Source organism: Chrysochloris asiatica, unplaced genomic scaffold, assembly GCF_000296735.1.
Source record: "Chrysochloris asiatica unplaced genomic scaffold, ChrAsi1.0 scaffold00088, whole genome shotgun sequence".
NCBI classification, from domain to species: Eukaryota; Metazoa; Chordata; class Mammalia; order Afrosoricida; family Chrysochloridae; genus Chrysochloris; species Chrysochloris asiatica.
The window spans coordinates 8,868,709-8,885,912 of NW_006408606.1; the positions used below are offsets into that span (position 1 = coordinate 8,868,709).

Consider the following 17,204-nt stretch of genomic DNA (forward strand, 5'->3'; position numbering starts at 1 on the left):
TGAAAATACCATGGCTTGGGTCAGGCGCACCTTAGTCCTCAAGGTGACATCTTTGCTCTTCATCACTTTAAAAAAGTTCCAATGCAGCAGATTTGCCTAATGCAATACGTCTTCTGATCTCTTGACTGCTGCTTATGTACTCTTAAACACATATATACGAACTACAGTTGCTTAGCAAATAGACATACTATTAAGAAAAAACAATTACACAATTTTATGGTAAAATTTCATGACATTACCTAATTACAGTAATAAATTATAATTTTGGTCATAGAAGAGACCTCTGAAGATCTGTATGGTCAAAGGGCAACTCTGCTTTGCAGAGTTTTGAGATAGTACCGAGGGACATCCTTTAGATCAATTCACCAAAATGAATTTACTGTTGTTGACTAGGTGCCTTGGAGTTGGCTCCAACTTCAATGTAACCCAATGTGCATAAGATTAAAACACCACCCAGCCCTGCACAATTCTCACAATTCCATGCATGAGTCAATTATGGTAGTAACAGTGACAAACCGTCTCATTGAAGTCTCTACTTTAAATAAGCATGACAATCTTTGCAGGGACTGGTCCCTCCTGATAACATGTCCAAAGAACCCAATTCACTTAGCAGTCAAGAAACCAAACATATTGCATTAGGCAAATCAGTTGCAAAAGACCACTTTAGGTTTCCGGTTTTGGCGACCAGCAGAGACAGCCAGGTAGGAAAGGCTCTGTAGGGGAAGTATTGAAAACCCAGAGAAGCTCTACTCACAGAACACCACCAGAGCTCTGGATCTAGCATAAGATACACGGCATCAGTTTCTCACACGTGCAAGTGAAAAAAATCACGATATAAAGGAAAATACTGCAAATTAGGAAATGCTTGAGATGGGACTCCCTCTGCGGCCACCCCACCCGGGCGGCATTCAGAAGGCAGGGCGACAGCCAGACCTGCACAGGGAACCTGCGATAAAAGCTTTGCAAAAGGAGGTGTGTGGGATTCTACACGTTTTTTTCTTCCTCTTCCCTGTCGCGCCTTCTTTGCCCAACCTGGATGCCTTCAGGCAGGTGGGTGTGCACCTACCACCCCCCCAGCCCCCCAAAAAAAGTCCAAGGCTGAGCCCATAGTTTTCCCACGGCACAGAGAGAAAGAGCTTGGTGGCTGTTTATGATGTCAGCCTGTGGGTCCCAGCCCTAAAGTTAACTTGTGCAGGACCCTTTACTCGGGCCTACACAGCAAGAAAAACCTAGTCTGGCCTGACAGACAAACCATATGAACAATTTGTAAAACCTCAACATAAAAGGGCGCAACTATCTCAAGAATTATACTGTGCACACGTAGATACCTAACAGACCTTCAGAGAAAAAAAATGTAGACAATCTTTCTCCCATTAACTTCTCAATGTCTATCTGCACACCTCTAAGGTGGTGACTAGAGGAGGGGCCTGAGAGAATGCACACCCCCACCTACTGCTGGAGGCTTCTACAGTGCACATGCACTGCCTGTGTAGCAAGGCGACTGGACAATTGGCCACAGTTTTATTTTTGTTTCAAAGTGGTAGTTTTGTCTCCGCTTTCATATTGCTTCCACTCTTGGTCCTTTTGATGACAATTTTTCCTGGAGGTAGGAGCTTTTCTCCCTATATTAGCAAGAAGAGTCAGCAATCATGGTCATATAGTCAAGCTACAGGCATACTCCATAATATTCCACCATTGAGACAAGAGCTAATAACAGCTGCTAAGCATTTGATGCAAAAAGGGAAGCCTATCTCCTGATCATATCCACCATGAGACACCCAGTAGGCTTAATAACACAATAACAAACATCCATTTAAGCATTAAAAAACCCACATAACTACTGGAAATGACAAACAAAACACAAAATAAGATCTGAAATCATGTCCAAAAACAGAAAAGAGTAACTAAGACAAATAAGATGGAGACAGCCAAAGGCTCCCCAGAAGAGGAAGAGCAGGTTTTGGATTTGCCTGAGAAAGAATTCAGAAAAATGATATGGAAACAAATTCAAATGCTCCAAAAAGGGGTGGAGGAAAACAAGGAAGAAGTCAGGAAAGTACTACAAGAGCAATCAAACAAGATTGGTACAGCATTGGAAAAAATCAAAACCTGCAAAAAGAGGTCCAGATGATTAATAAAATATCAGAAATAGACATTGAATGGGGAAAGGAGCAGAATAGAAGAGATGAAAGCCAGAACTAGTGAGCTGGGAGACAAATAAATCTCTCAATACCGCTAAAATAGAAGAGCAAGCATAAAAAAGGGTAAAAAAAAATCTAAGATTTATGCTGGATAACTTGAAAAGGAATAACTTAAGAATTATTGGGATTCTGGAACAGGAAGAATCAGAGAAGTCCACAGAGGAGACAGTTGAAGAGGTTTGGGAAGAAAATTTCCCTAACATCTTGAAAGATGAGAAGATAAACATTCAAGAAGCCAAACATACCCCAGGAAGGATAGACCCCAAAAGAGCATTACCAAGACATATAAATAATCAAGTTCTGCAAAATCAAAGACAAGGAGAGAATTCTAAAAGCAGCCAGGGAGAAGAGAAGTGTCATTTACAAAGGCAAACAAATCAGATGAAGTTTTGACTTCTCAGCAGAAACCATGCAGGCAAGAAGGCAATGGGGAGACACATACAAATGCTAAGAGAAAAAAACTGCCAACCAAGAATTGTCTATCCAGCAAAACTATCAATCAAATATGATGGTGTAATCAAAACATTCCAGGATAAACAAAATCTAAGAGATTTTGTCAAAACCAATCCAGCACTTCAAAACATCCTAAAGGGAGTTCTTTGGACTGAAAACCAACAAGAACACACAACAACCAGAGATTGACAGCCGTGACAATACCACCTGGAACTCAATCGACAGATTGCAGAGTTCAGAACAGAACAGAACTACGACAATGAACTCAAAAGAGCTGGGAGGTCAATGGAAGCTCAAAATAATATCAATGTCAAGGAAGAGATAAATGTAGGAACAGAGATCCAGGTGGTGAGGATGTCATGTAGATTACAGGATACAATAGATTCTCTTAAATGGAGAGAAAAGTTAACAGATTATAAGGTAACCTCAAAGAAAGTTAATACTTCACAACTTACCATGAAAATGAACTTCCAAGCAGGACAAGCAAACATGAAAACTAAGAAGAAACCGGCAAGAAATAGCACAAAAAAGCACAAACTCAGCACAAGAAGGCATGCAGAACAAAGGAATGAACACCACTACCAAAAAAATTAATATAATGGCAGCAATTAGTTCATACCTATCGATAATTACATTGAATGTCAATGGATTGAATGCACCAGTGAATACACAAAGTGGCAGACTGGATAAGAAAACAAGACCCTTCAATATGCTGCCTGCAAGATACATACCTTACACACAAAGACAAAAACAGACTAAAAGTTAAAGGATGGAAAAAAATATATCAAGCTAACTACAACACTGTTAAACAAACAAGCAGGAGTGGCAATTCTAATCTCTGATAAAGTACACTTTAAGACAAAAACCAGCATAAGTGATAAAGAAGGACACTATCTCATGATCAAAGGGTCCATTGAGCAAGACAACATAACCATAATAAATATCTACGCTCCCAATGAAAATCACCAAGAAATATGAAGCAAACCTTACTAGAATTGAAGAAAGAAATAGATAAATCTACAATTATGATGGGACATTTTAATATGCCACTTTCAAAAAGGGACAGAACAACCAGAAAAAAACTTACAAAACTACAGAGGAACTAAACAGCACAATCAACCAACTTGATCTCATAGACGGGTACAGAGCATTCAACCCAACAACAGCACAATACACTTTCTTCTCCAGTGCATATGGAACATTCTCCAGAATTGAACATGTGTTAGGTCACAAAGCAAGCCTACATAAATTTACAAACATCAAAATACTACAAAGCATCTTCTCAGACCACAAGGCTATCAAATTAGGAATCAACAATAGGAAGACCAAGGAAATCAAGCAAAATACATGGAAAGTGAACAACACCCTGTTGAAAAGTGACCGGGTAAAACAAGAAAATTAAATGTGAATTCATAAAGTTCCTAGAAACAAACAAGAATGAAAACACAACATACCAAAATCTTTGGGTCATGATGAAAGCGGTGCTGAGAGGACAATTTATTGCGATAAATGTGCACATCCAAAAAGAAGAACCAAAATTAACACATTAACACAGCATCTCCAACAATTAGAAAGTGACCAACAGAGGGAACCTACAGTCACCAAAAGAAAAGAAATAAAAAAAGATAAGAGCAGAAATAAATGAGATACAAAACAGAAAAATTATAGAAAGAATCAACAGGACAAAAAGCTCATTCTTTGAAAGGATTAATAAAATTGACAAGCCAATGGCAAATTTAACAAAAGAAAAGAGGGAGAAGACACAAATAACTCGCATCAGAAACCACATGGTGATGTCACAATGGAACCAAACAAAATCCAAAGGATAATAATAGAATACTATGAAAAGTTGTACTCCAACAAATTCGAAAACTTATAAGAGATGGATACATTTTTAGAAAAACATGACCTACCAAAACTTAGAGTGAAGTAGAAAACTTGAACAGACCCATAACAAAAGAAGAAACTGATGAGGTCATCAAAAAACTCCCAACCAAAAGATCACTTTAAAGTATTCCAGAGCAAATATGTCAATTTGAGGACTAAGGTACACCTGATGCAAGGCATGATATTTTCAGTAGTCTCATATGCAAGTGAAAGTCAGACAATGAATGAGGAAGACCGGATAATTGATGCATTTGAATCATGGTGTTGGAGAATACTTGAAAACACCATGAACTGCCAGAACAAACAAATTTGTATTAGAAGTATAACCAAAATGCTCCTTAGATGTCAGAATGGAGAGACTTTGACTCTCATACATCAGACATATTATCAGGAGGGGCCACTCCCTGGAGAAGACCATCATGCTTGGTAAAGTGGAGGTTCATCGAAAAAGAGGAAGACCTCCAATGAACTGGATTGGCCCACAGCCATTGTGAGGTTGGTGCAAGACAAGGCAGTGTTTCATTCTTATTGACCACCGGATCATTAATAAGGAATAGCATGAGCTGAGCACAGAATCCTAACCAGAGAAGCAGTGAGGAAAACAGAGGTGATGGCACAGAGCGACAGAGCAGCTGAGGACTCTAGACCCATGGAACGAAAGGCTGTGTGAGGGCAGCCAGGAGGGTGGCTTGCAAAATGTGTACTTTGGTTGTTTGTTGTTGTTGTTAAGTGCCATAGAGTCAGTTCTGACTCAAAGCAACCCTGTATAGGGTTTTCGAGGAGCACCTGGTGAGCTTCAACCACTGACCATGTGGTTCAAACCAACTTTACAATCCAGCACACATTAACCCACAGTGCCAAATATATCTTTTCTGTGTATTTTGAGTACATCAAAAAAAATAAAAGAGGGACGAGAAGTAAATATTGTTAACGATGATGCACAGAGGGAATTGCAAAACAAAACATGATACAAGGCTGATGATCTGTCCTGTAAACTAAACACATTTAATTTACACTGATAGTTTAAAAAAAACAAAAGTTCACCAATATATAAGATGTATATATATATTTTTCTAGTTCATTAAACCAAAGTGTTTTTTTCAGTGTCATTTGAAACTTATCTTAAAGGTAGTTTAATTTTTCATGTCATCATTTAAGGGAAGGGAGCACTGGTGTAGCACTGTGGGATACAGCACTGGACCAGAAGGTCAGCTTGAACCACAAGATCGGCGGGTCAAATCACCATCCACTCCTTGGAAACCCTATACAGGTTTGCTATGAGTCATAACTGATTCAATGGCATTTAACAACTACAACAGCATGAAAAATTAAAGTATCTTAAAGATCAATTTCAAAAAACACTAAAAAACATTGATTTAATGAACTAAGAAACTGTGTTCTTCTTTTAAATTTGTAGTATGCTTGATTTTAAGAATAAAATCCCTGATTCTAATGATTTATCCTTTAGGAATACCCCTAGACTACGTTGTTGTTGCTAGTAAATGCTGCTGAGTAGGTTCAAACTCATAGGACCCTATGAATATAAGGCTTCTGAAGAGTGGAAAGCCCTCAAATATTTCTCCAAAAATAACTTCTCTTCATAGCCATAATACAGAAATCAAACTTAAAGTGTTGTAGTACTGTTTTATCAGGCAATGCCAATGAAAACATTCTGGCCTTTGTTCTAAGTATCAGTACATATTTAAACATAATATAAATTTCGTTTATTGTGAAATATAATCATTTTCACAAATTTACTTCAATTTTTAAGACGAAGATCCAAACAAATCTTTTGTTCATTATTTACCATAATATGTTGGATTCAATAAAAGCAGACTTTCCTTGGAACCAATTATCCTCAGATAGAAAGATATTGTTGTACTTCCATTGCATTAAAAGTTGTTAATGTTTCTCCTTCTAAAATACACAGTCCTTGAGAATAGATGCTATTGCATCTCTGTAATAAGTATTATTTCTGAAACAAATTAACTGCTCAATAAAACTGAACTGAACTGTACTGCTTGTAATAAAAAATTCTGTAATTGATTCTATCATCCTAAATCCAGTAGTAAATGATTTATGTTATGCTGTTGTTAAATGCTTTTGAGTTGGTTCCAACTCATAACAACCTTGTAAAGGGCATCCATGGAACGGCTGGTGGGTTTGAAACACCAACCTTTTGGTGAGCTGTCCTTATCTGACAGTACCAACCAGGATTACAAATGATGCATACTAAATACCTTATTATCATCCAACTTGTTATTTCAAATGGTTTCAGTTTTCAGTAAGATTTTAAATGTTTTGACTATCTTTAAAAATACATGATTTATAAAAATATACCTTTATGCACAGAAAGGCATTTAAGAGAGGTCCATAAAGAGTTATCTGGGAGTCTGGGGAGAGTTCCATTTCTACATGAAGTTTATCAGGTGGAAGTTCTGAGGGATCAACAGGTGGGCGTGAAGAAGTAGAGGGAGAAGAAACAGCTCTGTCTGTCGTTTTCTGAGACGGCCTTAGTACAGATAGCATTGTTTCTTCCATTTCTGACACTGAAAAAAAATTGCAAGAAAAATATTAATGATGTTTAAGCAAGGAGAAAAAAAATAACACAAGTTCTTCAAGGAATTGCTCACTAAGAAATTATACTCTACAAATGTGAAAGTAATTAGTCCTGATGTGTGTGTGTGTGTGTATTACACATCTGGTGTGGTGCTGTGGCTTAATGTGCCAGAATGCAAAACTGTTTGAACTGCAAGGTCAGTAGTTCAAGCTCACCAGCTGCTACTCAGAATCCCTATATAGAATCGCTGAGTTGGAACTGACTCGACGGCACTGCACAGCAACAATAACATATAAAATATAAAGTGAAAACAAACCTAAAAGACCAAAAGATATATTTATATAATACACATCTATACATAACATAAAATGAAAATAAATCTAAAAAACCAATAATTTAGAAATCAAATAAGAACAGAATTCACTAAAATATACAAAGATATATGTAAATCAGATTGCATATAAACAACTAAAAGTACCTGTTAATACAAGCAACAAACATTTCTATTGAGCAACTCCAGAATACTTCTGGGTCACATTTAGGGCTTAACTATACATGGGCATTAAATTATTCAGCTGTTTTTACATAAACAGTATTAAAAATACAGCATATTATCAACCCACCATGCATATAAACAATAATGAAAACTGTTATTTGACTCTAATTCCCTTTTGGACTGAGGTAATAAATCAAATTACATTCTATGAACAATAAATTATAAAATAATTGTTAAAATGCCTTAAAGAAACTAATATTTCACATCATCAAACACTTTAAAATACAAAGATTCATCCAGACCTTATTACCACCAATCATCTGTTACTTTGCCATACTGTGGTGGCTTGCATTTTGCTGTGATGCATTTTAAATACCAGTAGTGCCACTCATGATGGACCAGGAAGGAGAAGTGGACTACTTCTGAATGTTTATCCTCTGGAAACCTTATGAGTAGCAGTAAAATAGCATCAAATATAGTACCAGAATATGATGACTTTATGAATGGCAGCAAATCGTTGTCAAATATAATGCTGGAGGATAAACCACTCAGGTTGAAAGGAACTCAAAACATGATTAAGGATAGTTGTTCTTTTTTAGGGGCCATCAAGTCGGTTCCAACTCACAGCGACCTATGTACTGCAAAACAAAATACTGCCCATTTCTGTGCTACCCTCACAATAATTGTTATACTTGAGTCCATCGCTACTGCCACTGTGCCAAACCACCTCATTGGAATTCATCCTCGTTTTCACTGAAACTGCATTTTACCAAGCATGATGTCCTTCTCCAGGGACTGGTCCCTCATGATAACATTCTGAAGTATGAGAAATGAAGTCTCGGCATTCTGCTTTTAAGGAGCATTCTAGCTGTACTTCTTCCAATAAAGGTTTCTTTGTACTTCTGGAAGCCCAAGGTACTATTAAAATCTTCTCCAACACTAAATTTAAATGCAACAATTCTTCTAAGGCCTTCCTTATTCATTATGCAATAGTGACTACTAAAAGTACCATGGCTTGGGTCAGGTGCACCTCAGTCCTCAAACTGGTATCTTTGCTCTTGAACACTTTAAAGAGGTATTGTGCAGCAGATATGTTTACTTGAATAAATCACTTGATTTACTCCCTGACTCTTTATAGTGGATCCAAGCAAAATGAAACCTTCTCTCCATTTATCATGATGTTATTTACTGGTCCAGTGGTGACGACTTTTGTTTTCTTTACATAGAGATGCAACCCATACTGAAGGTTGTTGTCTTTGATCTTTCTTTGCTTTCATTAAGCAAGGTTTTATAATCTCCATATTGCAGATTGTTAATGAGTCTTCCTCCAATCCTGATGCCACGCTCTTCTTCTTATAACCCAGCTTCTTAGATTATTTCTTCAACATACAGAATGAATATGTATGGTAAAAGAATACAACCCTGGCAAACACCTTTCCTGATTATAAACCATTCAGTGTCTTCTTGTTCTGTTAGAATGACTGCCTCTTAGTCTTAGTTCAGAATCCTCCAAATCACAATTAAGTGTTCTGGAATACTCACTCTTTGCAATGTTAGCCATAGTTTGTCATGATACACACAATTAAAATCCTTTGTATAGTCAACAAATCACAGAAAAACATCTTTGTGGTATTATCTGCTTTCAGCCAAGGTTTATTTGACCTCAGCAATATCCCTCATTCCACAGCCTCGTCTGAATCAGGCTTGAACCTCAAGAAGTTCCCTGCCAATGGAATGATGTAGCCATTTCTGAATGATCTTAAGCAAAATTTTACTGGCATATGATATTTATGATATTGTCCAATGAGTTACACATTGCACTGGGTCACCTCTCTTTGAAATGGGCACAAATATGCATCTCTTCTAATCAGTTGGCCAGGTAGCTATCTTTCAAATTTCTTTTTTGAAGAAAATTGAGTGTCTCCAGTGCTGCATCAGTTTGTTGAAAGATTTCAATTCGTACTCCATCAATTCCCAGAGCCTTGTTTGTTCTTTGCCAATACCTCCAGTGCACAATGGAATTCTTCCTTCTGCACCATTGGCACTTGATAATATACTACTTCTTGAAATGGTTGAACAGCAAAAAAAAATTTTTTTTGGTACAGTGACTGTACCAAATGATGATTTCTGCATCATTCAGTATTTTTCCCATGGAATCCTTCAGTACTGTAATCTGAAGCTTGATTCTTCCTCAATTCTTTCAGCTTGAAAAATGCTAAGTGTGTTATTCCTTGTTGGCTTTCTAACTCCAGGTCTTTACACATTTCATCATAATACTTGCCTTTGTATTTCTCAAGCTGCCCTTTGAAATTTTCTGTTCAACTCTTTTAGCTCCTTGTTTCTTCTATTTGTTTTAGCATTTCCACACTGGAGAGTAAGTTTCAGTCTCTTCTGGCTTCCATTTTTGTCTTTTCCTTTTTTCTTTTCTTCTTAATGACCTTTTGCTTTCTTCTTGTATGATGTTCTTAATGTCATCCCACAATTCTTCTGGTCTTCAGTCATTAGTGTCTATTTTATCAAACCTGTTCTTCAGATAATCTCTAAATTCAGGTGGGATATGTTGAAGTTTGTATTTTGACTCTTGTGGACGTGTTTTTACTTTCTTCAGCTTCAGCCTGAACTTGCACATGAGCAGTTGATGGTCTGTTCCATAGTCTGCCCCTGGCTTTGTTTTGGCTAATAATATGGAGCTTTTCCACCATCTCTTGCAACAGATATAGTCAACTTGATTTCTGTGCATTCCGTCTGTTGAGGTTCTTGTGCATAGTCATCTTTCATGTTGTTTGCAATGAATCAGTTATTGGTAATGCATACTTCTCTCATGTCATCTCCAGTGTCATCTCCAGGGATAATTTTCCAATTATTGATCCTTCCTCTCTGATTCCAATCTTTGCATTTCAGTCACCAGTATTTATCAATACATCTTGATTACACGTTTGATCAATTTCAGACTGAAAAAGTTGATCAAATTCTTCAGTTTCATCATTACTGCCTTTAGTGGATGGTGCCGTTGAGTTGGTTCCAATCCATAGTGACCATGTATAGATCTTCCTCGGAGTGGCTGGTGAACTTGAACCACCAATCTTGCGGTTCAAACAGGCTATGCAGCCCAGCACATAACTGACTGGTATTGGCCATTTTGAATCTGAAGTCATATGATTTACTAAGTGGAGAAAAACAAAATTGAAGAGGAATGGCATGACATTCATTGTCAAAGAGAACATTTCAAGATCTATCTCAAAGTACAATGCTGTCTGCTATATAATAATATCCAGGCACCTACAGGAACATCAGTCACTGCCAGTACTACTGAAATTTACATATGAACCACTACAGCCAGTGATGATGAGATTGAAGAATTGTACCAACTTACTCAGCCTGAAATTGAGCAAATATGCGATCAACATGCATTGATAATTACTGGTGACTGGAATGTGAAAGTAAAAAGCAAAGAGGAACTATCAGCAGTTGGAACATATAACTTTAGTGAAAGAAATGATGCTGGAAATTGCATGATCAAATTTAGCAAAACCAACGACTTCTTATTTTTTTATGCAACAAAAAAGACAACTATACAATGGACCTCACCATGTGGAACACAGGAATCAAAATGACTGCATCTGTAGGGAGGATATGGTCAAGAATCTCAATATCCTCAGCCAAAAAAAGGCCTAGGGCAGACTGTGGAACACACCATCAATTGCTTATATGCAAGTTAAAGCTAAAGCTGAAGAAAATTAAACAAGTTCATAAGAGCCAAAATATGAACTTGAATATATCCCATTTTAATTTAGATATCAATCAAAGCACAGATTTGATGCATTAGATACTAACAGGTGAATATCAGAAAAGTTGTGCAATTACATAAAGAATATCATACAGGAAGAAAGCAAAAGATAATTTAAAAGGCAGCCAAGAAAGAAAAGAACAAAATGGATGTCAAAAATTACTCTGAAACTTGATCTTGAGCACAGTGAAGCTACCATGAGTGGAAGAAATTAGGAGGTAAAAGATCTAAACAGAAAATTCCAAAGGGCAGCTCAAAAATTTTATAATGAAATATCCAAAGACCTGGAGTTAGAAAACAAAAGATATGAACATTCCTCAAGCAGAAAGAACTGAAGAAAACACTCAAGTCTCAACTTGCTATAAGGAAGGATTCTACAGGAAAAATACTGAATGACTGGAATAGATGCATATTTCTAACCATCCATTTTGCTTGGACACACATTCAACACTCATAAAAGCAGCAGTCAGGGAAGCAAACAACATATTACATTAAACAACTCTGTTGCAGAAAAACTCTTTTCATTATTAATGAGCAAAGATACCTGTTTGAAAACTAAGGTGCACCTGACCTAAGCCATGGGATTTTCAATTACCTTAAATGCATGTGAAAGTCAGGCAGCGAATAAGAAGGACCATTGAAGAACTGATGCATTTTGAGTTATGATGTTAGAGCAGAATATTGAGAGTACAATCGGCTACCAGAATAACCAACAAATCTGTCTTGGAAGAAGTGTTGTCATAATGCTCCTGAGAAGCCATTATGGCCAGACTTTGCCTATCAGATATTGGACATATTATCAGGAGGGACCATCCCTGAAACAGGAAATCATGTTTGGTAAAATAGAGGGTCATTGAAAAGGAGGAAAACCCCCAAGATAGGAACTGATATATTGACAGCAGCAATGAGTTCAAACATAACAATTGTGAGGCTGACACAGGACAGGGCAGGGTTTCATGGTGTTGTGCATAGGTCCACTATGAGTCTGAATCAATTTGAGGTACCTAACAACAGACTTTATTTCATATTCCAGCTATGCTGCTTCAAGCATTGTTGCTGCTGTTGTTGTTAAGTAACATCAAGTCGATTCTGACCGACAGTGACCCTGTATACAGTTTCCGAAGAGCGGCTGATGAGCTTAAACCATCAACCCTGCGGATCAAATCAACTTTGCAATCCAATGCATTACAAATCTTGAAGAAATTACTTATGTTCTCTAAGTTTAATTTTGTCAACTCTAAATTGAAAACAATAAAAACAACAATATTTATCTCATATGATTATCATAGATGAGCGTATGTAAATTTGCAACTGCATGGTTCAGTACTTGATACCTGGTCAATACACAATAAAAGTCCTAATGTGGAGCTGTAGGATAAGCACTGGACTGCAAGGTCACAATGAACCACAAAGTCAGTGGATCAAACTGACCAGCATGCTCCTCAAAACACTATACAGGGTCGCTATGAGTCAGAACTAACTCAACAGCACTTAGCAACAACAATAACTATAAGACAATCTTAGTAAGATTTAAAATAAATGTACTTATGAAAGATGATTATCAATCACAATGCCAGCTGTTTTAAGGATCAAATTACAGAAAACACTTACATGATTGCTTTAGCTGTTCATCTGCTTTTTGTGGATAAATTGGATGCCATGTATAATTAATTGTCAACATCACACTTGGGACAGTCCAGCATTCAACCCAACCAGCCCTTTAAAGAGGAAAAAACAAAGCTTCTAGCACTTGTTCATTAATTGTATAGATACCAGTTACATCTAATCAAATATTATACTTCAAAGTAATAATAATAATTTGTTATATATAAACACAAAAGGTAACTAATTTTATGTGACTCACTTTTCTTGAGTAATATTCCTCCATTTTGGTTTAACTGTTTTCTGGCCACTTTGACATTCAGCAGGAATACCAGTATCATTAGTCATTTTATTTGGGTGGCAATTCTTTACCAACATAAACAATGAATATTTACTGGGGTGGCAATCTGGCAGGAATAAATGAAGATCAACATCTTCTCCCTAAAAAATAATTTATAATAACCAAAAGTGATTAAAAAAAATTTTTTTAAAGGTATGTAAATATTAGGACACTGTAGCATAGCGGTTACCAGCCAGGCTGCCAATCCCAAGGGCCAGCAGTATGATACTACCAGCCATTCCACAGGAGAAAGATGAGGCTTTCTGCTCCAGTGAAGATGTGCAGCCTCGGAAACCCTGTACAGGGTTGCTATCCGTTGGAACTGGTTCCATGGCATACTAACACCACCATTTAAAGTCAAATACTAAAACAATCTTGAAAATAAACTTGAGAGAAATAAACATTACTTTCAAATAGCAGATTTTACATTGAACTGTCAGCTAAATAACTAGAAAAAAAGTCAGGGAAAAAAATAGTAGTTTCCATCTAACAGTGAAAAAGAAAACCATGTATTTCATAAAAAAATACATCTGTAAAAATCCCCTCACCATTAGAGTGTGTTATGGTTTTTTATTTATTATTATTAACTTTTAAAATATGATTGTATTTTGATTCTATTAAGACTAGGTTCCTCAGCTGGCTTTTAGTAATTTTAATAATGCTGGATTTGCATATTTTCATTTGGTTTCAATTTCTTCCTTATAGGTCCGCTAGTCTTTGCTCATCTTGATACCTGATTTCATATTGAGTTTTAGTTCAGGGAGTCCTGGTATGGCGCTTTAAGATAAGAACCCAATTCTTAGCCGCAAGGTCGGGGATTTAACCCATCAGCTGCTCCTCAGAAACCCTATACAGGGTTGCCATAAGTCAGAAGTGACTCAATGGCACCTAACAACAGTAACAACAGTATAATACAGTAGTGGTTAAAAGAACCAAGCTCCTAAGCTATATTGATTGAATTAAAATTCCAATTTGGACAATCACTAGCTACATAAACTCTGTTCCTTATTTTCCTAATTTGTAGATGCAGATAATAATAATCCGCTGTGGGTTAATGCACTGGACTAAAGGGTTGGTGGTTCAAGCTCACCAGCCACTCCTTGGAAACTCTATACAGGATAGCTGTAAATCCGACTCAATGGCACTTAACTACAGGCTTAAAAATGTTGTTCTGAGAATGAAATGAGTTATTACATATAAAGAACTTGAAAGCATATTTGACACAAGAAAAATGTTTAATAGATGTCAGCTGTTCACATTATTATTTTTACGACCATACCATAATTAACACTAGAGCTACTACTACTTGCCCACACCCAAAGATTATGTGTTCTATAAATACTGAGTTTAGTAAAGTACATAAAGGCTAGTTTACTGATAAAAGGACGTAAGATGATTATGGTCACTCCTTCAATTTATGGTTGGAATTAAACATCAATTACAGACATGTATCAAATCTACATAATAAATTTAGCAAATATTGTTGTTTAGTGCCGTTGAGTCAGTTCCGATTCATATCGACCCTGTATATGGTTTCCGAGGATTTGAAATCTTCAAGAGCAGAGAACCTCATCTTTCTACTGTGGAGCAGCTGGTGGGCTCAAACCTCGGACACTGAAAGAATTGCAGTCTAGTGCTCATGGTATGGAACCACCATGCTCCACATTAAAGCTACAAAAAAGTCTTAGAAGAAAATATAGATTATCCACAAAGGTTAAATAAGAGCTCTAAGAAAATAACCAATTCAGGGTTTTTTTAGAGGAAGAGGAAAGAAGGCAGGGATAGAAGGTCCAACTTCTTAGGGCAGATAACTATTTAAAAGAAACAGCAGCAATTCTGTTAAGAAGAAAGAGCAGCACTTCTATGAGGCTAATAGAATGATGGAAAGCTGAAATGAAGTATCTCAGGTTCCCATGGGAGAGTACAGAAAAACTTTAGGAAATAAAATCTACAAATAAGCCTTGTGAAATAAATAATATATCCAATTATACGTACTCTTAAAGAGAACTTGGTATTACATGTAGCTGGTACAAAGTCCGTAAAAGGCAAAGAGAAATCAATGTTTAATGTTTCTCCACAGGCTGCAAGATAAACTACAAAAAAGAAAAAGAAAAAGAAAATTTACTTTTAACTTCTGTAAGATTTTAATGAAAATCTTCTTAAATGCACATTCAAATAAAACAATGTTTAATCCAAGAAAAACTCTGAAATGTTCCTCTTAAAGTTTTACAATGGGGAAAAATAAATTCTAATATCTACTAAAACTATAAAAGCAATGCTAAATTTTTGATTTCTTAATGAGAATACATAACCTAAATTTTAATAATTTCTTACCATTCTCCTGTTGTTTGGTGGAACAGTCAATCCAATTGTGTTGGTTAGCAGCCCAAATCATTTCAAACTGATGAAACATGATTTTAAAAGTCCATGTATATGGAACAAATGAAAAAATGTCTGGAGCATTATCACTAGACCAATCTTGAATTAAATCTAAAATTATTGGGATATGGAACAAAAAGTAAAATTAATTGAAATTTACAAGACAAAACAAAGTTTCTAACATCAGTTCAAAATTAATTTTTATTTTCTATCTAAAAAGAACTTATATATTGAAATATATATAAAAGGTGATTAAGATGTAAGCTAAATGATTTGGCAATAAACAGATACTTACTTCCTAATTACAGTTCTAAATAACGAAAATAATGTGTATTTCATATAGCTATGTTAATTTTTAACAACACTTTAGAAATATAAAAAAGAAACAAACCACCTAATGTTCCATTATCCAAACAGCTAACCTTGTGGATATATTTGTTATTTTTTATTTTATCTATTTTTACATTATCATCTATGCATATGTTTTCTGTTTCTCTTACCATTGAACTCAAGTGTAATCCCATGATATGTCACATATTTACATAACTTTTGCATAATAATTCATTAAAGAGTCTTCTCAAGATTTACTCAATCTTTCCTATAGATGGATATTTATAAAAAAAATTGTTCCCCAATGTCTCTTCCATTCATTAGCTTCACGAGACTGGCCAACTCAATCAGTTTCTGTGCCTCAGTTTGGTCACTGATAGCTCAAAGGCAGTTATAATGACTATTCCTTTTCAGAGTCACTGTGAAGATACTATAAGTAAACATGCTTAGCATGCAAATCTTAATGGTATTGCTGTTAAGTGCTATTGAGTTGGTTCCAACTCATAAGGACCTCGTAAAAGTGCTGTTGAGTTGGTTCTCCTAAGGACCTCATAAAGAGCTTCTGAGGAGCAGAGCTGATGTTGCAGTTCAAACTGACCTTGAGGTAGAATGCTTTCCTATGCGCCACACCAGGATTCCTAAATAATATTACTGCATTAATTATCAAAGACTTACTTTAATAACCTAAGATCACAGTGATTTTCTTCCATACATCTGCTAGCCTAACAATTTACACTTGCACTCAATATATACAAGAGGCTTCAAAAAGTTCCTGGAAAACTGCAATTAAAAGATAAGGTAATTTTTCAATGAATTTTTGATGCTCCCTTGTACTATTTTATATCATTTCAATTGTCTGTTTCAAGCATATGTTTCTGTTGCAATTGTCTATTTGTAGTATCAGCTACATAAAGACTAATAAACAGTACAAGATATACTCATAAACTTTCTGTGGACCTTGTAGTTGTTGTCAGGTGCCATCAAGTCGGAACCGACTCATAGCGACCCCATGCACAGCAGAAGGAAACAATGTCCGATCCTGGGCGAACCTCACTATCACCACCACAGTTGACGCCATCAATGATGCCACCTAGCTGATCCACCTCATTGAGGGTCTTCCTCTTTTTCTCTGACCCTCCACCTTACCCAGCAAGATATCCTTCTCCAGC

At 36.3% G+C, this 17,204-nt stretch overlaps 1 protein-coding gene across 1 annotated transcript in view; it reads right to left on the minus strand.

The window, feature by feature from the left end:
- Nucleotides 1-17,204, minus strand: part of KIAA1109 (KIAA1109 ortholog) — a 340,787-nt gene that overhangs the window by 241,409 nt on the left and 82,174 nt on the right. Inside the window, exons 14-18 of the mRNA XM_006866287.1 lie at nt 15,661-15,816; nt 15,322-15,419; nt 13,249-13,427; nt 12,996-13,102; nt 6,882-7,090 (exon numbers count right to left, since the gene is read on the minus strand). Of these exons, the coding sequence (XP_006866349.1) occupies nt 6,882-7,090; nt 12,996-13,102; nt 13,249-13,427; nt 15,322-15,419; nt 15,661-15,816 (749 nt within the window). The remainder of the gene's footprint in view (nt 1-6,881; nt 7,091-12,995; nt 13,103-13,248; nt 13,428-15,321; nt 15,420-15,660; nt 15,817-17,204) is intronic.